Source organism: Pteropus medius, unplaced genomic scaffold (assembly GCF_902729225.1).
Source record: "Pteropus medius unplaced genomic scaffold, Ma_sr-lr_union100, whole genome shotgun sequence".
In the NCBI taxonomy this organism is placed as follows: domain Eukaryota; kingdom Metazoa; phylum Chordata; class Mammalia; order Chiroptera; family Pteropodidae; genus Pteropus; species Pteropus medius.
The window spans coordinates 5,742,627-5,767,058 of record NW_024351647.1 but is presented as its reverse complement, the minus strand read 5'-3'; the positions used below and the strand labels follow the sequence as shown (position 1 = coordinate 5,767,058).

The window sequence follows — 24,432 nt, the reverse complement described above, 5'->3', positions numbered from 1 at the left end:
TACACGCAAAACTTCTAGAGGATATCACACAAATTCTTAGTTGTTTTAAACTATAGACAACTTTCTAGTGCCTCCAACAAACTCTAAGGGCTTTGCCTACAGTATGTAGATGTATGGGAATGTTTCTCATTCAATTTAGGAATAATGGAGAGAAAGTGTTCACTTTTCTCCTCAACGCTAGGTCCAGTAGTATAAGAAGAAAAGCAAAGGAACATGTGCTCTACCAGTCATTGATAGCCAAGCAGATTGGGTGGTGGGACAGGAGGAATTGAAAGTGGAATTGTAATATAGAAATTTAAAACAAAAGAAAAGCAGTAAAACACTACTCACAGATCCTGCGGCATCATGCCTCTGGCATATCTTTGAGTGGTGAGCTTCTAAACTCTCATCTCTCCTAAAATAGAAGTAAATAAATTCTGCACCCTGCTGTTAAAGGTTGAATTAAACATGTGGAATAAGTTCCTGGTCTTGGGAAAGTTGAGCCATGATGGTTGGAGGCAACCTGAAAGTATGGAATTCAATTTTTCTGAGTTATCCTGATGTTATTAACTTCTGTTCCAAAGATAGATCCTATTTCCTCTCATTTTTTTAGCACTCACACCATCAAATTGAAAAGCAGAATCTTGGACAGTGGGCCTGTACTTTGCATTGTTTTTGTTTTATGTTTTACCATAAGTTGGATCTTTTCATAGATCTGTTTCCTTTTTCATTGTTTTTTTTCTGCCATGCAGCCCTCTATCCAGTTGCTTCTCACCAGATTAGTTTTCAGTGATTTAGAACTGTTTCATGATTATTACAAGAAAGCACTCTTTAAGGGCCTTTGAGCTCTAAGCAATAATAGGCTGATGTTTCTTATCTGTACCTTTGTGTGGAGGTAGTTTGGGTCTAAACACAGGGCAATGAGTGCACTGATATCTTTTGGTCATTTTCTCTCCTAAGTCTCTAATCGGTGAAAAAGTGGGTATGATTTTGTTTTGGAGTTTGTTTTATACATGACACAAAAACTCTAAAACCATCAGGATTATCTCCTGCCCACATTTCTATCTCTCTCGATCCCACAGTACCCTCTACCCTCTGCCCAGTCACAGCCTTACCTGCTGTGGCCTTCTCTCCCTTTGCTTTTTGAGCCGAATCCACTAGTCTGAAAACCAATAAAAGGTTTTTTCTGTCTCATCAGTAAGGGAACGGGATGCCAAATATGTTCTCAGACGCGGGACAGGGTGACAATTTGCCTTTTCACATTTCTTGGTGAAGAGCCTAAATCCTTAAAGTAAACTTCATCTGAGCAATTTTATGTGTCCCCAAAAATAAGGCCATGGAAGAGATTCAGACCTAACAGTTTGACAAAACAGTGAAGCTTAGTTTGCCTTGAAACATTTAATGAGACAGATAATCAGGCTGCATGTAAAAAGCTTATTTTAAAAGCATTATTCAGGCCAATTGATGGAGGTCACTACCCAGAAGCATACCTGGCCATGATGGCCATTAGTACCAAGGACTTGTTTGTATCAAGTCAGGTGACATTTCATAATATGGCACTGTGGATCCAGACAACCAACTCCTTTGGGCGTGGTGCCAAAGAGTGGCAGGGAATAGAGCATGGGAGAAGAAGGGAACAAGGAAGCTGAGTTAGCATTTATTTTCCTGGGTACCAGCCGAGAAACAATTGCATGTGTCCAGAGAAGCACTCACTCTCCATGAGGAGAGATAGCGAGACGACTGCCAACTCTGGTTCTTCCATTTCCCTCCAGCTGGCCCTCGCTCCTGGCGCTAGCTGGGAGGGATAGTTGCTTACCTGTCTCATCTCTGGTCACTGCTATACTAGAAATGGCATACAGTGGGGTTGTGTCAGTTGCTTCTTCCTATGATGTGTGTCTGTATATAAGGCCTGCATCTATGGGCTACTATGTCTCATGGCCTTGTATTATCTTATGTTACTTATTGAAATTTCCACTAGGCAATTCTCACTCTGTTTTCCAAATTAGATTTCTATTATAAAATGAGGATTTCCAATTTGGGGGTATGTAAATGGTGACAGTTAAATAAGAGTAAAATTAAAACCTAGGGATCCCCTGGTACCCCCCAAGAAGACACTACTCTCTAATCTAGCCAAGGTCAGACCCCATACTAAGTTATATTTATGATTTGGTGGTATCTAGAGTAAATTATCAGCTCAATCATCAAGAGCTTATAGCCCTTAGATGGCTTCCTCGATATCTACCTCTCTAACAGGATTCTACCTACTTTCCAACCTAGTCTACCAGAATGTCTTTAAGATAAATGCCACAGTCATTATGAAAGCACTTTGATCCCTTTGGGAGCTAGTGACTTAGAAATGCAAAAGATTGCTGTTAATAAGATGGGCTGACTTGTCATCAGTAGCACATGTGCTTTACTCCAGCCCCTTCATGTCCGTAGTTTTGTCAAGTAGTGGCATTCAGTGAGTGTTGATATGAAGCACAAGCAAAAGATATTGCCAGTCTGAAGGCACAAATAATATAAATAATATTTTCCAGAATTTTATTTGGGAGTGTCGGATTGTCTGCTTTTTTGTGTATTTTCCACTGTGGTGTTCGATCTCCCTGAGAGATGCAAACCATGTACTCATTTGTTCTATATAGTTGAAAATGTCCAGCACTTACTTGGATATTTTATATGTATATAAAATATATTATATATATATGTATGTATACACACATATATGTGTATACATACATATATATGTATATATACACACATATATATATCATTGTCATGAAACTAAATGTCTACCTATGTATGTGTATTTTATATCTATTTGTTTTTGGTGGGGGAGGGTGATTTGGTGGGGGAGGAAAGACAGCCACTTTCACATGTACTTATTTGCCTACAGTGCCCAGGAGAAGTTCATTAGTGATAACTCATGTGGCTGTATTTAACTAGACCTGGTGCCTCTTCTCCAGGCTCTGTGATAATACTGACTTTACCGGAGATGGAAATCCTGTGACTGAACCTGAGTTCACATGCAAGGACTAAGCCACAGAGAAGAATACGTAATGATCTGGTATAGGTTCGAATGTGTTTGGTGTCTAGCAAAGGTGTAGGTGTAGAAATTAATCATCTTCATTTGCAGACAGGGAAGACTCTCTGGAAGAAGACTTCTATGATTATTTTAATTTTGTAACTGTGCCAAACTCACTCAGCTGAGCATGGTCCCAGCATTCATGGTCTATTCAGACCATTTACTTTTAATTTTACTTCTGGCCATGTCTACCAAGCTCAGACAGAAAGCTTAAGATATATATGGATTTTATGTAGATGTGAAAATCCCACTGGACCTGGCAGGAATTCTCTCAGTCTGTCTGCCAAGACTTTTCTAGCTGAATAGTCAGGGTGTGGCTTTTCCAGTGTAGCAAATTTGTCTTCCTATTTCTGTTTTAATTCTTATTCAAAGAGGCAGGTTTTTCTAAAAATCCACATATGTAAGAAATAATAATTTGGAAACACTGGCTCAAGGTGCAGGTTTAGACAGTGTGGGATGTGGGCCTGCCTTTCCCCACTCTGGAAGGCTTTGTGAGAGTTCCTTAGGCGATATGATAGCACACATGTGTGACATGCCCTAATCTCAGCATGCGGCAGGGGTCTGGAAAGGCTTGGCCTTAAACTAGGCATGTCTAATAGGGTTTAACATAACCTGCGAATTTGCCCCTGCACAAGGTCAGCTTGTAGGTCAGTGGAATTCTGCCCAAATTGCATTCTCCTCTAGACTAATTATACCTAGGAGAAGGCTATGTGCTGCCAAGTTCAGCAGACTCCAGATAGGACCAAGATAAACTGAGGACTTGCTCACATGTCTCAAAACTAATTTTTAAGGATTTGATATAAAGCATCTCCTGTTTAAAAAAAAAAAAAAAGGAAGTCTTAAGGTTTATGAAGGAACTTTGTGTTGGAGATGGTGAGACCAGCTATTGTCTGCCTTCTCTGGGAGCAGAAAATGATTAAAATGGAAGCAGGAAGAATTTGAGTCAGATATAGTAAAAGAAAATACTTTGATGCCAAAGGTTACTTAATACTAAAAAGTGATTTAGAGGATTAAACAAATCAAGTAATCTGCACATGAGGACAAAGAAGAATGAAAAATGGGTATTGGGAGTAGTCATAGAATAGGAATAGCATGAAAAGTTTAGGTTATGTTTATAATTAGCTGAGTTAGGACTGTGTTATATTTGTTTGGTGATAGAACATGGCTATAAAAATGTGTGCCTCATATGAATGTAACCTTAGTAAAGGTTACATTCTAAAATGTGAACATTCTTCTCAAGTAAAGTCCATCCTTAAATATCAAGGCTTCTGGACCAAGCCAAAGGCAGAAGGATAAGTTAGGCAACATTTCTTCAATGCTAAGAGTTAAATGATTCCAAAATCCACTTCATCCAGCGTATACATTGTATAAGCAAACTTTCACACGTACTCATACTTTTCTGGCTTATCTTCCTTGAATAGCATGGAGTGGGCACTTTTTTTCTAATAACCCATATGGAAGGAGGTCATATTGGGAGTTTCAAGGCATAGCTCTGCCTACTAGCCCCACATGTACATGGAAAAATCGTTCATTTGAAATGCATATTATGAAGCTATAGACTAATACAGTCAGGAATTCTACCAATATTCTGCAATCTAATATGGTAGACTGGCCTCAAGGTCTTCTACAATGTGAAAGCTATACTGCTGACCGGTCTCAGTGCCTGAAAGAACCTTCACCCCGGTGGCCATGCAGGATAGAAAGAGCCCTTCATATATGAATAACCAGAATGACTTAAAGTATCATTGGGGGTTTATGGTCTGTAGAGCTTCTCTCAGCTCTCCTTTACGGAGAGGTTTTCTGAAGTTGGATTGGTGCTGATTAGATTTTTGCATTAATAAATGGTTTGCTATAACTTTTGTGTTTAAAATCCTGTGGTTATACTTTTAAACATGTTAATTAAGTTTCCTACTATAAAAAGGGCAGACTATTAAATATCTGACAATCTCTAAAAATTTTCCAGGTAAACATAATGATTACCAGTGCACATTGTTCAGTAAGATAGATACGGAAGGTCTGGGTGATTGAGTTTGATTTCTTTCAAGCCTAGAATGTATTAGAGAAGCTAGTGGATTGGGGAGAATAATACCCAATATTAGTTCTTTTTGTCATATGTTCTTGCTCTTCAGAGAGCAATTTTTGAAGTTCACTTTATCTTTCTAAAGGTTGGCTTATCAAGAGTGAATATAATGCAATAAGAGAAAAACAAGGGAAATTTTCAGTTAATAAGTTTCCACATAAATTCAATGTTTATTTGAAACTTCACCATGACTCTAAAAAAATTGTTTTAAAAACAATAATAATTCTGTATTGACAACAAATTGAGCATCTTTTAAAAAAATACTGTCATGTTCTAAATCTTTGTTCTTTTTCTTTTTTTTGTTCTTTCTCACCGTCAGTTTTCTTCACTCTTATCTTTTCCTCTCCTTCATGTTTTCTTCCTACCTTTATGAAAGTAAATGTCTCAGATAATAGGTATATATCTGGGCATAGAGTTGTGATATTTGATCACAAACATCAAAAAGGAGTATTGTGTTAGCGGAACAAAGTGTTCTGTTTCTGTGCCCCTTTTTTAATGCCCTAGCAGTGAGGTGACTACACTTACTTTATGGGACTCTTGAGCATGAAATATTGTTATGGCTCTGAAAATCCAGAGGAGACCACTAAAGGAATAAAACTTTACAATATCTTGGTGCTCCCTGCCCCCAATTCAGCTGTCCTTTTGGATTGGCTCATGTGCAGATAGGCACAACACTGAGTGCTTAGTTGGGGTGCAGTACAAGGTAGTTCTCTTCCCTCTGCTTGCCTTAGAAAATGCCCCTTATCCACTGTGTGTATATCTTTCTTCCAGCTATTCAGCTTTGTCTTTATTAAAATTTCTTTGCACTGTACTAGCCTAATAGATTTAGTAATTGGAAAACATCGCAAAAAGGGTATGAAGACAATTCACAAGAACATGTTACCAATAACCAAATGTTGAACCTTACTCTTATTAAAAATGCAGAGTAGTGAAAAAACATTTTACTTATCATATTGGCCAAAATTTTTTAAATTGATAAAATCCACAGTGGGCAAAGAAACAGGAAAATGGTCACTCTTCAAAAACTTGACAGGAGTGTAAATTGATAGCACCTATTAGAAACAATTTGGCAATAATTACCAAAATTTAAAATGGACAGATTGTTTGAACAACTCCTATAAATCTATCCAACAGAAATACAAGCACAAGCTACTAAGGATGTATCTGCATGGTTGTTCATTACAGCATTGTTAATAATTGACAAAATTTGGAAAATTTCTAAATGTCCCCCATAGAGGAATATTTAAATGATATGTCATATTTAGAAATATGTCTATACTGATATGGAAGATATAAGTAATGTATTTGTAAAAGAAAAAAATGATGCAGAATGAGAAAAGGTACAGAACAAAATGTGTTGCTTGCCATTTTTATAAAGATAAAATCCTACGCACATATGGGCATGCATACATGTTTAGGTCTGGAAAGAGACAACTCCATTACTAGTGACAGTAGCTGGGCAGTGGAATTGGGGGATGAGAGAATATGCCACCTTCTACTTTTTTTCATTCTATATAGCTTATATTTTTATTATAATCATTTATTGCTTTTATAATTAAAAATAATTTACATAAAGAAAATAGAAAAAATAACAGAACTTGATACATCTTTAACCCTGAGCAAATAGAACTCATTTGACAAATGTGTTTTCAACAAAGGAACCCTTACTTATTCTGGCCTGTGCTCCTGTGACCAGATTGGCCAAGACTTGAATAGAAGCTCACAAAATATGACCAGAGATCGTACAGAACACCTCTCTTTTTCCCCCTTTCAGTTCTCAAATTTTTTTCCTCCTTCCTGCCCCTGACACCTTCTCCTCACATCCTGCTCTACCCAATCTCTAACCAATTTCAGAAAGCTCTGAATATATGCTGAAGTCTTGGACCAGACTTTTAACTGACTGAACTCTCACTTGTTCTGTTTATTAGTCTAATCTGTTCTTTCTTTTAATGTTTTCTTTGAGTCATTTTGCATACTTAAGAAGGATATTTTAAAGTATATATTTATTCTATTCTTCATTTTTTAACCCTCTCTTTACTTTCATTTTTTTCCCTCATAATTTGATATTGTCCTCCACTTCCTAACTTCAAAACATTATAAGCCACAGTATTCCGAACAGCATGGTATTGTTATAAATACAGACTTATAAACCAATGGAACAGGGTATAAATCTATACATATATGGTCAAATGATCTTCAACAAGGGTACCAAGACTACAGAATGCTCCAGGAATACATCTTTTCAACAAGTGGTGTTGGGAAAACTACATAAACATGTGCAAAAAAATGAAATTGGACCCTTATCTTACAGCATAAACAAAAGTCAATTCAAAATAGATTATTGACTTAAATATAAGATCGGAAACTATAAAATACCTAGAAGAAATCAAGGGAGAAAAAGCTTCATAACATTAGTCTTAGCAATTATTTCCTGGATATGACACCAAGGCCCAGGCAACAAAAGCAAAAGTTGGCAAGTGTGCCTGTAACAAACTAAAAAGCTTCTGCATAGCAAAGAAAACAGTCAACAGGGTGAAAAGGCAACCTATGAAATGAGAGAAAATATTTTCAACCATATATATGGTGAGGTTGGTCATATCCCCAAATATGTAAGGAACTCCTACAGCTCATTAAAAACAAACAAAAAACTCAGTTTAAAAATGTGCTAAGAACTTGAATAGACTTTTCTCCAAAGAAGACCTGCTGATGGGCAAGAGGTATATGAAAATACGCTCAGCATCACTAATTATCAGGGAAATGCAAATCAAAACCATATATCACCTTATACCTTTTAGGTGCCTGTTATCAGAATCAAAAACAAAAACAAAAGTTGGTGAAGATGTGGAGAAGTTGGAACTCTTGTACATTGATGGTGCGAATGTAGAATGGTGCAACCACTATGAAAAACAGAATGGAGGGCCCACAAAAATTTAAAAATAGAACTACCACATTATCCAGCAACCCCATTTCTGGGTATATATCTAAAAGAATCAAAAACAGGATCTCCAAGAGATATTTGCACTCCCGTGTTCATTGCAGCGTTATTCACAATAGCCAAAACGTAGAAATCACCTAAATGTTCATCGACAAATGAATGGATAAAGACGGTGTGATGTGTATGTGTATATATACACAATGGAACATTTTTCAGCCTTAAGATGGAAAATCTGTCGCATGCTACAGGATGGATGAACCTTGAGGACATTGTACAAGTGAAATTAGCCAATCACAGAAAGACAAATACAGCATGATTCCACTTATACGAGGTGTCTAAAGTAGTGAAATTCATAGAAGCAGAAAGCTGCCAGGGGCTGAGGGGGAGAAGGAAACAGGGGATAGCTATTCAGTGGCCTAGAGTTTCCATTGTGTGGCATGAAAAATTCTAGAGATCTGTTGAACAGCAATGTGCATATAGTTAAAAAAAACTGCACTGTAAATTTAAAAATGTGTTAGTAGGGTAGGTTTCATGTTATTTTTCTAGTCTGTGGGGATAAAAGAAACCAAGAGAGCTTAGGACATATATCCATTCAGTGTCCACTGTGTTCCTACCATTTTAACGATTTTTGAGAAACCTGGTATTATTTCACAATTGGAAAAAGACTACATGGAAACTTAAAAGTGTATTTTGAAAGTCTAGTCAGAGGTAGACAGAGAATTTGACACAAAGAGAAAAGAGAATACAAATGCTTTGACTTAACAACTGTTTACTCCCCACCCCCCTTTTTAGGATACGGTACCACATTTCAAAAAACTCTTATTGTTTTAGTGGTTATAGGCTCAAGCATCCTCTTTCCAAATACCTGCTGTGCCAAGTCATTAGACAAAATTGCAAGGATGGCTAACTGTGGTGACATTTTTTCCACAGTTTAGCAGTGGTTGAACAGTGAATTGGGGGTAGATTTGCTTGTTTTTCCCACTGACAGCCAATCTCAATCTCAGTCCCTCTCCCTCAGTTCTCCTGTGGTGGCTCTCTTGCCTTCTTTTAATTAGCTATTAGAAAAACTAGCATTTGAACCTTGTCTTTTTCATGAGTAGAACGTGTTACCCATGGTTTCCATAACCCTAACTGAATAGCTTGGAGAATGTTTAAAGAAATTTTTGCTACCCGGTGTGATCTTGTCATGAATTTGATTCCTGTGCCTCTCCTTGCCATTGATGTTTCTATCATAGCCAAGGTTGTACCAGTCACTATTCTGGACTTTTAAGAATAGATCTAGTTAATTCCCAAAGCCTTTCTTCTTTTGAATTTACTTTGCAATTACTTCAGGTGATGGTTGTATTCACCTTCTTGGTTCTTTTCAGCAATTTTACCAAAAAGATTTCTTAAATCACTGATCTTTACAAACTTCACAACAAAGGCCTTGATTGGCCTCAGTTGTCTCTGCATCTCCAGAGTCCAGAGCAGTGCCATAGCAGATACAGAGCAGATATTTATTGAATGAATGCATACATGGCAGAATATTTATATAAAACTTATGTGAATGTTTTTAATTTTATATTTGATTTTTAAAAATCACTTCACTTTAAATTTTTGAAATCTAAGAAAAAGCCAGAAATTGCATTTTTAAAAAAGATACTTGATTACACATAATCTCTTCCTCTTTTGCTTTTGCTTTCATAAAAAATAAATAAAAATACCAAGTACCTTCTTTTGTATCTTAAAACTCTTGAAATTCTATATGCCCTAGAATCTTTTTCTAAGGCTAATATTGAAAAAAAAGTCAGATTTTCCTTTTATTTTGAGGAAAGCTTGGTATTTACTGTATTTTAGGTCTAATTCTTATATAAAAGTAGCCATTTTGAGCAGAGGAAGGAAAGACAAAGGCCTGACAATAAAGAAGGAAAGACAAAAGGCTGGCAATAAATAATTCCGAATCAGTTGATAGATAGGTATTTAGACAGTTTACACAATTAGACAAGCTTGGTTGGAACAAACTCATGTTATCTCTTATTGTTCAACCAACAAACAACTCAGCTAGTCTAGTACCAATATTACATGTAGGTCTTAGTTATGGTTTGCTCTTGTCTTCACTATATTTTGGTAAGTTGGTAGTACCTAGGTAGGAGGGAAGGCATAGCCGTTTAGTTTAATTTGTATTTTACCCAGGAAAGTGCATTTAAAAACATAAGATTTGGTGATGTTTTGAGTGCATGTCATATTGATTTCTGTAGCAGTGCCACAAGAGAAAAGATAACTTTTTTTCTCTTAGTTACCATTGTGTGATGTTATTAGGAACTGATGTGGCTTACTAGGTTTAGAGAAACACAAAACCATGAAAAGCTCTCCATGGAACAGACATAACGACTGAAATAATTGGCAATGAGTTATTTGAAGTTTCTAAAAAATTGTAAAAGTTTTGATACACATATATATTATTATAAAAGGACAATTTTAAACAATTTAAAATTAAAGCTTCACATGCAAAGCATTGTATTGCTTATATTAATAATAGTACAAATATGAAGCAACTTGACTCTACAAACTGGAAAAATTTTTAAATAATTTATGTCAACAGCTATACTAGGTGCTTTACATACATTGTCATTTAATTTCCAGAATTAATGTGCAAGCTAAGTATAGTCAGCCCTACTGCATGACGAAGACGTTAAATTCCTGGTGGTTAAGTCATTTTTTCAAGGCCATGTCACTGATAAAACTGCTGAGTCAAAATCACACTGATCTTTTCCCTAAACCACTCAGCAGATGACTCAGCTGAGAAGAATGGAGGCTATGAAGAGACTTAAAAAGTAATGACATGGAAATATGCCAATGATAAGCCAAAAAGTTGGATATAAAATTGCGCTTATGTTGTAATTACAACTTAATTAAAATGTGTTTGAATAAAAAAATTAGAGTGAAATATTATAAAGATTTTAGTGCTCGTATTAGACTAGTAGAACTTGGAGTGGTGTTTTTTTTTTTATTTTCTAAAATGTCTCAGCTATGCATAAGTTACTTTCAAATTAAAGGGTTGTTAAAATAGAGTGATTGTAGTATCAGTATAGCTCATCAATCAGAGTATCTAAAAATCTTACTGTTTTTGACATACTTCTGAAAGATTGTGTGTTTTTTTGTGTTAATTTTATTTTTAAATTCCAGATCATCAAATTATTGGATGGAAAACGATCTCAAACTGTGGGAATCTTGATATCTAGTTTGCATTTAGAAATGAAGGATATCCAGCAGGGTAAGTCTTCTCCATCACTTTTTTTCCCCTACTTTTAAAGTTTTTAGTATTTTTTTGTGAAAGATGTCAAACTTATAAAAAATCGAGATGCTATAGTGAATCACATGCGCCCACTTCCTAGCTGCAAAACCATCTGCTCACTCTTATTGTACCTGAAGCTTCTCTACCAACTAGATTGCTATGAAGCCCGCAGTCATAATTCATCAGTTAAAAATGTTAGTATGTGGCTGAAAGATAAGGACATTTTTTTCAAGCATAACTCTAATGCCATTATCATGCATTCAAAAGCATTTACAATGGCTTCTCAATATCATCAAATATGTAGTTCTAATTTCTCTGATTGTAGGCTCACTAATTATTCCTTTTGTTTACAGTTAGTTTGAGGATCCAAACAAATTTCATGCATTGCCTTTGCAGTGTCTCTCAAGTTTCTTTTAAACTAGAGGTTTCTATCATCCATCTTTTATTTTTCCTTTGTAATTTTTTTTTTTGAAGAGACCACGTCACTTGTCCTGTGAAGTTTCCTATAAGATTTTGCTGATTGTATTGCCATGGTTTTATTTATCACGCCCCTGTGGTTCCTATAAACTGTTAGTTTGACCTAGAGACTTAATCTGAGTGGGGGAAGAATACTTCATGGATGCTACTGTATATTCTGTCAAGAAGTACATAATATCTGGCTGTTTCTTTATGATATTACTGGGCACTAATGATCTTTGCCTAAATTCATTATTTTATTAGAACTTTTCAAAATAATAATATACAAATTCCATCGTTTTCTCATTAGTTGGGATACTTCTATGGTGAAACACATTCCTTCATCTACTTGGTTGCATCCTTCTTTCTTAATCCCTTCTTTTTTTCAAATGATGCTATTTCAGCTTGGTTGTCTTTGGCTCAATTTGAAATGAGACATTTAAAGAGAGGAAATTTTACTTGTATATATGTTTTTTAAGTCCCTAGAAAAGTAGACTAAAAGCCATCTTATCTTTTGAAATGTCTTGCATGAAAACAAGACTCTCTTTTCTCAGTAGTCAATTAAATGTAAATCTTTATTTTGACATGTTGCTGATATTTTCTGAGTGGTAATACAATCTCTTATAGATGGTTTCAGCAGAATTTAGCACGGATTTAACAGTGGAGAACCTCAAACCACACTGCCCTTCAGGTTTCAGTGTGCGTTACCTCAAAGTTATTTTTCTTTGGTACTCAGCAGAAGGCTCCCATAGATCCTGAACTAGAAGGCAGTTATGATATTTTCACATACTGCTTTTCCTCTCAAAGGAGCTTTGTTAAGGGCTTACAATTTTGCTTTATTGCAAACATTAAAAATGCCACATAAAACTAAAAATATCCTGAATTAGATGATAGTCACAGAGTATTCAAATAAGCTATCTATTTTTAATATTTAAGCTTAATAGTAGAATTAAATACATGAGTATAAATATTAAACCTCCAAAAATGGTTGCTGTAGCTGATTTGAATTAAGGGCAGAAGGTAGTTAAAAAGATCCACCAACAAAATTAGAAAGGGATTCTTCCATAACTTTAGGTGTTAGGTCTTTTAGAAGAATTGAGTTGTGGGTAAACTCAAACAAGGAGACTGTGACACTGGGACAAAGGAAAAAATAAAAAATATATCAGCAGGGAACTTTATAGTTTTTCTGTCAAGGAGATTAATGTTTTTGATTCAGTCAGTGACATTAGAAGCTGTTCTTCAGCTCCGGTGGCCGCGTCTTGTCCTGAACAACAGTAAGCCTGATGGAAACCAAGTATGCTTGGTTCCATCATCATGACATATAGCACTATGGATATGAATCTTCACAATGGCAATAGCACCTTAGACTTTATTCAGTTCTTTTTAGGCATGTCTCCCTATAGTATATCAGATTGCCATGTGGGTAAAAGTCATTCCAGCCTTGTGATATTCCAGTTACCAACTTAGGGCCATAAACCTTCTTCCCATGGCATTCCAGCCTTGTTGGATTGAATGTTCATTGCGAGTTGAATAAGATAACCTTCTCCAATATTCTACTCCGAGCAAAAACGTGCTTACATAAAGCAGAAGTGAACTTACATTATAGCATTGGAAATGTCAGTTGTAGCATTATAGACTTCTAGGACTTGTGGGCACCATTTTAGTTTTCTCCTGCTTTAAGCACCCCCCGTAATCCACCACAGAGTTGGCTCCTGAGTTCTAAAAAATCATCTCCATTCCATGTCTTCATTTCTTAATGCATTCCAGATGAACGTGGCAATATAACCTGAGCTTAATTTTTCTTTAGACTCATTTGACTGACACTGGCATCTGAAGGTCACTTAGGAGCTGGGCTGTGTCAGTTACATTTCATTCTGAGTCCATGTCTGGTCGTGAATGGAATGCACTTGGCCTTGTGTTGTCATCCTGATGAAAGGACTCCCTGTGCTGACATTGGTCTAAAACGTTTGTTTTAATGTAGGGTGGGGTAATGGGGGGCGGTTGGCTATAGTGAGATCTGATTGGGGCAGGCCAGTTGGTAGCCAGGCAGGGTCACACAGCAAGCACATCAACCCTGATGAAATGACCACAGTTCAGTAACTGTTCTTCAGCCTTCTGGTTATGTGTTCATCTTTGTCACTGCACAAAGACAGATAGATGTACTAACTTGCACTTTTTAAACTGACAAAGAGCTGATGTATAAACCATAAAGCCAATGTGTTTACTTAGAGAATTTTTCTAAATATTGATCATTTCTGTTCATCATTACCTCCATATCATTGTCTCTATCTGGCATAATATATACTTATTTATGCTGTTTTCCTTTTAGCTGTGATTGCAGCTTGGTCACTTAGATAATAGTTTGAGGTATTTCAGCTCATAATTACCTCTCACAGATGGATAATCCAGTTTTTACTAGTTCGGCTCTTAAAAAGCAACCTTGTTTTCATCATTTGTAAGGTGTGCACTTCTCCATTGTTTACTAGACACTGCCTATAATGTATATTCAAGAAGTGGAATTTGGGGGTTTTGTACCTCAAGGTCTTAATCTGCAAGTAGAGAGCCAATGTCTCTTCCTTTATGTCATGTTGTTTTTCTTCACTAAGAGTTTCTCTGATAATTAACCATTAGTTTACAGCTAATTCAGCTAATGTGTTATATAAAAGTCATTCAGCAAATGTTTTTTTAATTTAATTTTATTTAAAAATAGACTAAACCTTAGACTAGATTAAATCTGAATGTCATGTATTTCATTCCAGTGCATTTGGACAAAACTAACCAACTTCCTATCTTCCTTCCTTCCTTTCTTCCTTTCTTCTTTCCTCTCTCAATAAACATGTTTTGAAGGCCAGCTCTGTATATATAACGCATCGTGAAGACCACCACACATAAGATCCAGACACTAACATTCTTGAGTGTTCACAGAATGGTGGGAGAGATGTAAAAAGCAGCCCGAGATTACAATAGGGTTGCCTATGGAATAATAAAGCAGTATCTTTTTTGTTTTATTAAGTTTATTGGGGTAACATTGGTTAATACAATTATATAATTTTCAGGTGTACATTATATTTTGACATCTATATAGTCTATTGTGTGTTTACCACCCAAAGTCCACTTTCCTTCAGCTACCATATATTTGATCCCCTTTACCCACTTCACGTTCCCCCTACCCTTCTATATTTGACCGCCTTTACCCCGTCTACCTCTTCCCTCCTCCCCCACCCTCTACCCTCTGGTAACCACTAGTCCATTGTCCATGTCCATGAGTCTCTGTTTGTCCTGTTCATTTGTTGCTTTTAGGTTTATATCCCACATATAAGTGATATCATGTGATTTTCAATTTTTTCAGTCTGGCTTATTTCGCTTAGCATGATTATCTCGAGGTCCATCCATGTTGTCGCAAAGATGGCAGTGTTTCATCTCTTCTTATGGCTGAGTAATATTCCATTGTGTATATGTACCACAGCTTCTTTAACCAATCATCTATCGAAGGACACTTCGGTTGCTTCCATGCCCTGGCCACTGTGAATAATGCTGCTATGAACATCGGTGTGCAAATATCTTTTTGGATATGGGTTTTCAAGTCTTTGGGGTAAATACCCAGTAGAGGGATTGCTGGATCATATGGTAGATCAATTCTCAGTTTTTTGAGGAAACTCCATACTGTTTTCCATAGTGTTTGTACCAATTTACAGTCCCACCAGCAGTGTATGAGGGTTCCTTTTTCCTCCACATCCTCTCCAACATTTGTTATTACTTGTTCTGTTGATTATAGCTGTTCTAACAGGTGTGAGATGGTATCTCATTGTGATTTTGATTTGTATTTCCCTAATAGCTAGTGATGTTGAGCATCTTTTCAAATATTTGTTGGCCATGTGTATGTCCTCTAGGGAGAAGTGTCTGTTCAGATCTTCTTCTGCCCATTTTTTGAATGGATCATTTGTTTTTTTGTTGTTATTGAGCCATATGAGTTATTTGTATATTTTGGATATTAGACCCTTATCAGAGGCATTGGTTGCAAATATATTTTCCCATTCGAATGGTTGTCTCTTTACCTTGTGACGGTTTCTTTTACTGAGCAGAAATAAAGCAGCATCTGGACTCCTCCTGTAAAACTTAAGATCTGAGTCATAGAAGATGAAATGATGGTCATCACACAGAGGATAAACTTTTCCAATTGAAAGAAGGCCTGTGTAAAGGAGGTACAGCTCAAGTATATAGATTATGCGTAAATGTGCTGTTTCAGGGCACGGGGCTAGAAAGGCAAGCAGCATCCATCTCAGGAAGGACCATGAATATTAATCAACACATGAAATTCGGACATTATCCCATCATTAACAGGGGTAGTGCTGTGATCTGATTTTGAGTGCAGAAATATCTCTGAGACTTTGGAAGACTGGCCTTCAAGGCCTCCTGTGCTCTGACTGTACCTCGTACCTCCTATTTCACCTGGCTCTCTCTGTACTCTAACCACAGTTGTAGCTTTTCATTCCTAAAAAAGGCCACAGTCTTTCCTTCTTCTGAGTTTTTGAAGGCATAGCACATTTTAAATGAACAACACTGCATAGTCCCTCTGTTTGAAATGCTTTTCCACCTCGCCCTTTTATACCCAGCTCCTTTTCTTTGCTAGGTTTCAGCTTAAATTCTAGCCTGATGCTAAGTGTACAAGGCTAGGTTAGAGATATAACATCCCCTAAAAAGTAACCACCTTTATCTGTTTCTCTGTACCCAAGGTGGGTCTGGACATCTTGTAGGGGAAGGCCAGAACCCTGTGCTGACTAAAGTTTAAAGCACCGCATGACTAAAGGCAGGACCTTGGTCGTGGAAGAAGAATGGTTTCAGTAGACTGACCATAATACCCACAGTACTTGTATTTGGTCCAGGAGAGACTCTGAATAAGTGATTTACTTTTTGCTGGTTTTCCATCTGCTAAACTGGATGACTTGTATTTAGAAGCATTTTGGCTTCCTTGGACACAGTTACTGCCTACAGGATTGCAAATTAGTGTTTTCATTCCACGTTAGTGATTTCCTCTTATTCTTTTCCCAGGAGAGATGGAAAATTGCTGTTGACTATTCTTGATATAAACCTCTGTATGTATTGCAACAGACTAGGTGCCAGAAACCTCCTGGCATTCATTTGGAATTTCCCGTACAGGCAGAATTCATATTTATAATATTTAATCTAACGTCAAAATAAAACATTTTTCATTTTAGTCCCTACTAGTCCAGAATCTCAGTTTGAGAGTTTAGCAGCATCAAAGACTATCTTTCTGTTTAGAAATCTCAAATCAAAATGTAGAAGAATGACAGTTAGTATATGCCCAGAGTCTGAAACCCAGATCTGGGAATGGACTTTGCTCACTTTTGCCTAATAATTTCTAGAAATGTCTATCAAGATTTATGCTAATTGTTTAAAACATAATGGATTTGACTAGGCATCTGAAATTCACCATGAATTATCTAGGACTTTCTCGAGGAACATTCTAATTCCAGCCTTGAAGAGCCTATACTCAAAGGCAGTTGGTCTCCAAAATTTGTCCTGTACCCCATCAGTAAAAAGTTTTAAGGCGCGCTTTTCGTGGTATATTTTCTAAAATGTGTACGTCATGTAAATGTGTGACAAAACTCATATTTACATTATAAAGCATGCAAAATGTGACCTAAAATGAGATTAATAATAATTTTTAATGTTTTCTCATTTTCGATGGCTTCGTGCTCTCATTAGCTAATATCTCAGGGCTCGGTATAAAAATAGGGTGAGTGAGGCTCATTATAACAATAGTGGTTTTAATCCACATTTCAAACAGTCCCTTGATAAATTCTATTATAATTTATGGAGGTCAACATCTTGGCAAATCTGATTCAACAGTCCTTACTTTGATCAGTCATGAAATGATCAAGAACTTGTACTAGTAATCAAAGTGTCTGGTCTGTCATTTTATTATTGTTGATGGATTATCTTCAATCTGGGGTTTCTCTGCAGGAATCTTTTGAAACCAACTTGTTTATTTTGTCAAGTTTAGTTTAGTTAAAACCAGATTCTAGAATCAGAAAACTTCATTTAATTGGGCCCCCCAAAATCATAATATGTTGGAAGTAAAAGAACAAGGGAGGATGCCACATATAAAGGAGTTTACCCACTAAAGGTGACATGTGATCATGACCTGCTGGCATACTGAATGAAAGTGCTAGTCAATCAACTTATTAAAATTAGCAAAGCTCGACTTTTAGAAAGCCTTTAGATGAATATAAACAGTAGCTCTAATACTTCCCTTTATTTTCCCAACTTTCTCATCTTGCCACTGAGTCTAAAACACCTGAGTAGCAGGTTCCCACCCACCTCTTTCTAAAACCACTGTACATTCCTTCACTCAGAGCTGAGTCCAGAAAGCAGAGGGTGGCCTTTCTTTGTACTTTACCTTCAGGCACTGGCTGGGACCATCCAATCTTCCTGGAATGTAATTTTGGCTTAAAAGAACCAGAACTAATGGAAGAACAGAAGCAGCTTAACCCAAACTATTTCTCATTCCACTGCCCTATGGAGAACAGAGGGATAATGGAAGGGAAATTGTGTGAATTCTGTGTCATATCCCTTCTTTGAGGTTTGAACCATGGACAATTTTAATTGCACCTATAAAATGACATCTTGGGCACCTCTAGGCATACAGTACATGCCTGGACTTAGGCGAGAATTAGGATTTTACTTTATAAGATTGAGTGATTTTGAGTTTTGGGAATAAATAAGTGTCCCTTTTGGGTTTTTCGTTTCTTCTACCTCCCAGCCAGCTCCTGTTCACTGTGTCATTTACACTTGCCTCCTATTTCCATCAAAGCCTGAATTAAGGTCTGTATCAACTAATATGACACACTAGCAGGCATTCGTCAGTGCAGATAAGATTGTAAAATATATTCCCTTGATATATTTTATTCTTTATGTGTTGGGGGCATCTTTTGTTTGTGTTTCTTCATTCTTTGTGCCTTGGCTTCCCTTCTTAGTTCTGATGGGCAGTGTAAAATTGAAATCATTAATATCTTTTCAAGACAATTAGACTTTAATATTATTGTAGATTTTATTTTCTTTTTATATTTATATTTTCTTTTAAGATAATTATCAAGTTTCAGATATTTTTTTTTAGAAATTCTTTTTGCTATGACTTCAACTGCAATACTGATTATTTTGAGTAACCACAAATAGTTAACAAAGACTGAACTTTGATAATTTTATTCCACTAGTAAGACAGCATACTAGAATTTAATTAAGTATTAGTGATCACTAAGTAGTGGTGAAATTATTGTTGTGTACAATACAAATATGAAATTTTTGAAGCAGAGACTGCGTATGGTTCCCACTGGGAGAATACAGATGAATCCTAAAAGCCTGTGATGCCATTAGGGACCAAGGCTTCTGTCTAGACTGTTGCAGGTAGTTGGTTAACTGATTTGTTGGTGTATTTTTTTTAAGATAGTGAGGATTTTAGGTAAAGTGATTATTTATAGCCTAACACTTAAAAGAGAATACAAGAAGTACAATCATAATACAGTAAGTTTGATTGGAAATGAAGCTGTGTGGCTTTATACCCTAGTTTTATCATCTGTAAAATTAGGGACAGCAGTAGCAGCCACCTTATACAATTAAATGTAAAACACTTAGAACAATGCCTGACACACAGGAAGCTCCCAACAAATGCTAGCTACTAATTTTTTAAGTGTTAATTCCCAGTAAGGTCTGCCTACTGCTCCCACCCTCTGGTGTAGTGGATGGAGTTTCCTTTAAGCTGATTAATAATTAGTGCCCTTAGCATTTCATCAGGATACATGCATAGAGTGAGGCTTTGTGTGTACCTGTGTCTGCACAGGCATTACCGGTGCTGATTGGAGGTAGAATGTAGTGGCCATTACGGAAAAACTGAGTCATATTGAGGAAAGGTTATAAGATAGCCATGACTATTGTGAAGAGACTTGGTTATAGAGTTCTCAGTGGGGGCAGGTTCTGTGCAGCTCCTGTCCTGTCCCACTTTCTACGTGTCTTTTCACCTCTTGCCCAATTTTATCATGAACTTGGCCTTCCCTTTCCGAGATGGCCTCATTGTTAGGAAGTGAGACTTCAGGGAGATCTTCCGACTTTGCCTTTCCTCAGCACTCAAGTTCTACCACTGCCTCCATCCATGATCCCACATCCTTACCTTTTTCTTGTTAGAGGTCAAGAGAATTGGTTTGTGGGAGTTTTTTGGGAAAGGTTACCTGAGAGTTTTAAAAACCCAAAGCCTCCTATTTACTTTCCCATTTAGTTCTCTTTTCCTTACAAGTTGAGTATATTCCAAGCCCCACAAAATGTCAGTAATTTGGGTAAAACAGGTAAGTATTACATTGGCTTTTTGGAGGTTAACATTGTTAACAAAATCATTTCTATTAATAGAGTCAAATAATCCTATTAATCTTTGCCTTCTTAGGCTGAGAATAAACCTAGTCCATTTGCAAATGGTTATTAAAATCCCACTTTGTGTAAGGTATTGTGTCAACTACTCTAGGAAATACAAAGAAGCATAAAGTAGGCTACACAGAGGTTGTTGTTAAAACCAACATAAGTCAAAGCTGACAAACTAACCCAGCCTTATTGGTCTGTTAGATCTTCCACACCTTGGATGACAAGATTTCCTCTGGCTAATCTAACAGACTAAGGAGTTGCCATCCTATCTCCATCTCCTCCTGCGTTCTTGCCCAAGGGTGTTCCTTCAGTCAAAAAGGACAGCCCCCTTAAGTAACTGCTTGTTATTTTACTAATTAGAAGCCCTTCAGACAGCAAACACAGTTATTCTTTGTTTATTTGGACATGGTGCACTTGGGATAGAAAAGTGTTCAGGGTTAAAAATGGCTGCAGGGCTGAGAGAATTCCTTTGAGTTCTTTCTGCTTATCCCTGTCTTGTGAAAAGCTGTCTCCAAACTGGGGAGGGAATTTACCTATTGTGTGAGACCTTGACCCTGTGCATGTGCCTAAAGCAGGCACATAGTTTTTATGTGCGCCTGTTAGTTTGAATTTGTGATACTGATCTGCTTTTTGTCCCTGCTGACGGTTATTATATCTTAATGGGCGAAACACAACTCTAATGATCCTTGTGTATATAATTCTTGGAGTACAGAGCAGGCACCAGAGGACCACATAAAAATGTTTGCCTCAATTTCCCTGCAAAAAAGGAGCCCAGAAACCAGACTTGACCAAGTAACAGATTTTTAAAGGTAAAGGAACCCAATAAAATTACCAGCTTTTCACAGCGTGTGTCTACTTCCTTTTGGCATATTGTGAGGTGTAGGTGAAATATTCTAACTGAACTGACAGTGTGAGTGGGGATAACTAAGGAGTGAGGGAGATAAAAGTAAAAACCACCAGCAATGATTGATATTGCAGTAGCAATGAGTTGTTGGGGTCTCCCCTTTGTGGGTTTGACACTTCACCTTTCTGACACCATCTGCGGGAGTGTTGGTATAATGAGCCCTATACAGATGGGAACAAAAGCTAGAATTACTTGGAATTACTGTATCAGGGCTTTAAGGTGTGCCGTAGAATTCTGTAGGCTGGTATTTGCTTATTCAACTTGTAAAATAAAAGGGGTATATGTGTGTATTTATGTGTGAGAGACAGACAGATAGCACAAGAGAGGAGAGAGAGAGTTTGTGTGTTTTTAAAGTATAAAATGAAGCTACCTGATCATACGTAACTCTGAAAATATTTTAATCAGTGCTTGATTTCTTTTTACATTGTAATCATCAGTTAACTAATTAAATAGGTTCATGTAATGCTTATAAGTTTGATGGTAGATGACTTCAAGGATTGATTCACTAATACATTGTCCCAGTATTTGGGGAATAGAATTATCAGGTATTGATTCTAGCCCTATGTAGGAATCGAAACTGTTTTTAGTGACTAGGAGGCACAATTATGTATCTGCAAGACATCTCTCCTAGACTGCTAGGAATTAAGCTTTCTTTTCTTTTTTCTTTTTTTTTTTTAACTTTTTTGAACTTTGGCCAATAATCTAACCTCCTTTGGCCACTGTGTAGGGTAAAAATAATAGAAATAATTTAATTTCCTTGAGCTCCTGGGCTTAACCAGATGACCTCTTCATAGTGCTTCTTCCACCTCTGAATTTTATTTTACTTTTATTTTTAAAATCCGTACATGGAAGAGGAGAAGCCTCAGTGGAATACTTGGTGCTGGCCTTAAATTAATCTACCAACTTCTTCCTTCCCTGGCTGCAGGGGGAAGGATCAGCTGGCATGTCCAGCTCTTAAGCTTCTCTGCCTATTTCTGTGGTTGGCCCAAAGCTCTTCCCCTAAATCTAGGCATAAAGCCTCCTAGTGGTTTACACTCCAGTTTTCTCAGTCCCAGAGCTAGTTAGTGATATCACTCCGTGTGCTCTCTAGTGTCTTTCTCCTCGGTTCTGTTATTTTTGTCCACAGTACTCAGGTTTTTGCTACCTCTTGCCCACTGGCATAGATTCTAAACCAGTCATTCCTAATGTTGATGTGTCCCATGTCATATAACTCTATCCAGTTAACTCCTGCACTCATAGCTACTCAGTGCCCCTGTGCAGTGTATCAGGTGCATTGGAGGCTCTTCATCCCAGCTTCCAGAATCCCACAAGATCTTGCTCCAAGCTATGTTTGGAGCCTTGGATCCTTAGTCCCCTTAATTAACGTTCTCTTCAAGCCTAAATTGAAGTACTTGCCATTGCATCTACGCTGCATCGGTCTGTCTGCATCTGCTTCTTCCACTTGGAATGTCTCACATCCTTCCAGTTGATGTAAATTTACAAATTGACTTGTTGTAAATTTACAAATTGTCATTGCTTGCAATGAATTCGGCTTAATTAATAGTGATTAATAAATGGGTTTCCGATGTCTGCCTGAAGCCATATATCAGTTGATTTTTTTACTGGTAACCTTTTTTTCCTAAGGAGATACTGCTATTTAAAAAACTTTTTGAAAGTTAAGAATGATGGGAAAGATATTTTCCTTAAAAATCAGAAAAGTCACTTGTTACACTTTATTATTTTTTGGTATGGAATATTCAGGCAAGCAATGCATCTATACTGGGTATGGGCATGATTATGCATGTCTACTGACTAAGCTTGATTTTTTAATAGGGACAAATTTAGATACACCCTCATACTATTTCATCTGTCAAAATCCTATTCCTTTTTAACATCACTGTGTTTTCTTTTTTAAGAGCCTATGCTTTCTTTATCAAGAAACTGCCTGGCACCAAGCAGAAGGACTCACTCTTTGGGATTCCTGTAGCATCTATCCCATCCACAAATGTTTATTTTATTCTTGTTATACTCCAGGTACTATGCTGGGAACTGGGGTTATCAAGATGCACAGAACGATCCCTGACTACAGGTTTTTCACAATCCAGTGGGAGAGGGAAACTATTATGCAACATACCATAATACATGTTCTTAAAATAGACTCTTTTTTTTTCCCTGTGTAAGATATGAGTACAATGCCATGGAAAAGAGTGAGGACTTAATGATCCCAAAGTCAAGGGCAGGAAACCTTTCATCCAAGCCTTGGGGGTGTGGGAGGGAGGAAGCCATGGCATGTTTAGGAGTGGGGAGCTGCCCAATCTGGCTGGAGCACAGGGCGCATGGGAGAAATGGAAGTGGTAGATGAGATTGGAAGTACAACGGGGCCAGGAAGGGAATAGGCTTAAAAATCAGGCCAAGGAGTTTGGACTTCACCCTGTATTTAAAAGAAAGACATCTGAGCTATTTTAAACATCGAAGTAAAATTTTGAGACCCATGTTTTAAAAAAAAAAAAAAAAAACTTTGGTGGTATGATAAAGTGTAGATTGGTGGAAAAAAGTGAAAAGTAGAAATAAAAATTAGACAACTTTCTGGCTGGACCCAAAGGTATCTTTTATTTCCCTACAGATATTTGGTACATTATTTTTTTATAATTAGTTATTTGTGTATGTAACATATCCTATTAATAATGATTCCTAAAGTTGGGCCTTGAGTGGGGTTTTGAAGGACTGAAAGGGTTTAATAGCAGCTACTTCTATCTGAAACTCTCAAGAACTATGGAAAGTTTCATTTATAGTACAAAGTACTCCATACTTGCAGTCTTCTTTAATTTTTTTCCAGATATTAGAGGAGACAAGGCATTTAAAGCATTAAAACACATTAACAATGAGTATATTTAAAATCATAATAGTTATAGTTCACAGGTACCATTTTGAGTTTATACCAGGCTATATGCACTATGCCAGGCATACACATTACCTCCCTTAATATTTTCAGTAAGTGATATTAAACCCATTTTACGGATATGCTGAGGCTCAGCCAAGTTAACCTGCCAGGATCACAGAATGAATATGTTTGGATCTTTCCATGATAGTCATCTTGGTCATTTTTCGTACCGTGAGCTTATTCCTTCGTTAGAATAAGAAACTTCCTTTTGCAGTTACCTCTCCTTGGAATGCTCTTCCCCGAGACATTTGCAGACCTGACCTCTTCAGCTCTTAGCTTAAATGTCACCTCCTCTAAGAAGCCTTTCTTGATCATTCTATCTAATGTTGCTCATTTTTTTTTTTACTTTACTTTCTTCATAGTATATCATTATCT

The 24,432-nt window shown here is 36.9% G+C and overlaps 1 protein-coding gene across 1 annotated transcript in view; it reads left to right on the top strand.

Moving 5' to 3' along the window:
* The window catches only part of FMN1 (formin 1), a 370,346-nt gene that overhangs the window by 210,315 nt on the left and 135,599 nt on the right, over window positions 1-24,432 (top strand). Inside the window, 1 exon segment of the mRNA XM_039843982.1 lies at window positions 11,242-11,329. Coding sequence (XP_039699916.1) covers window positions 11,242-11,329 — 88 coding nt within the window.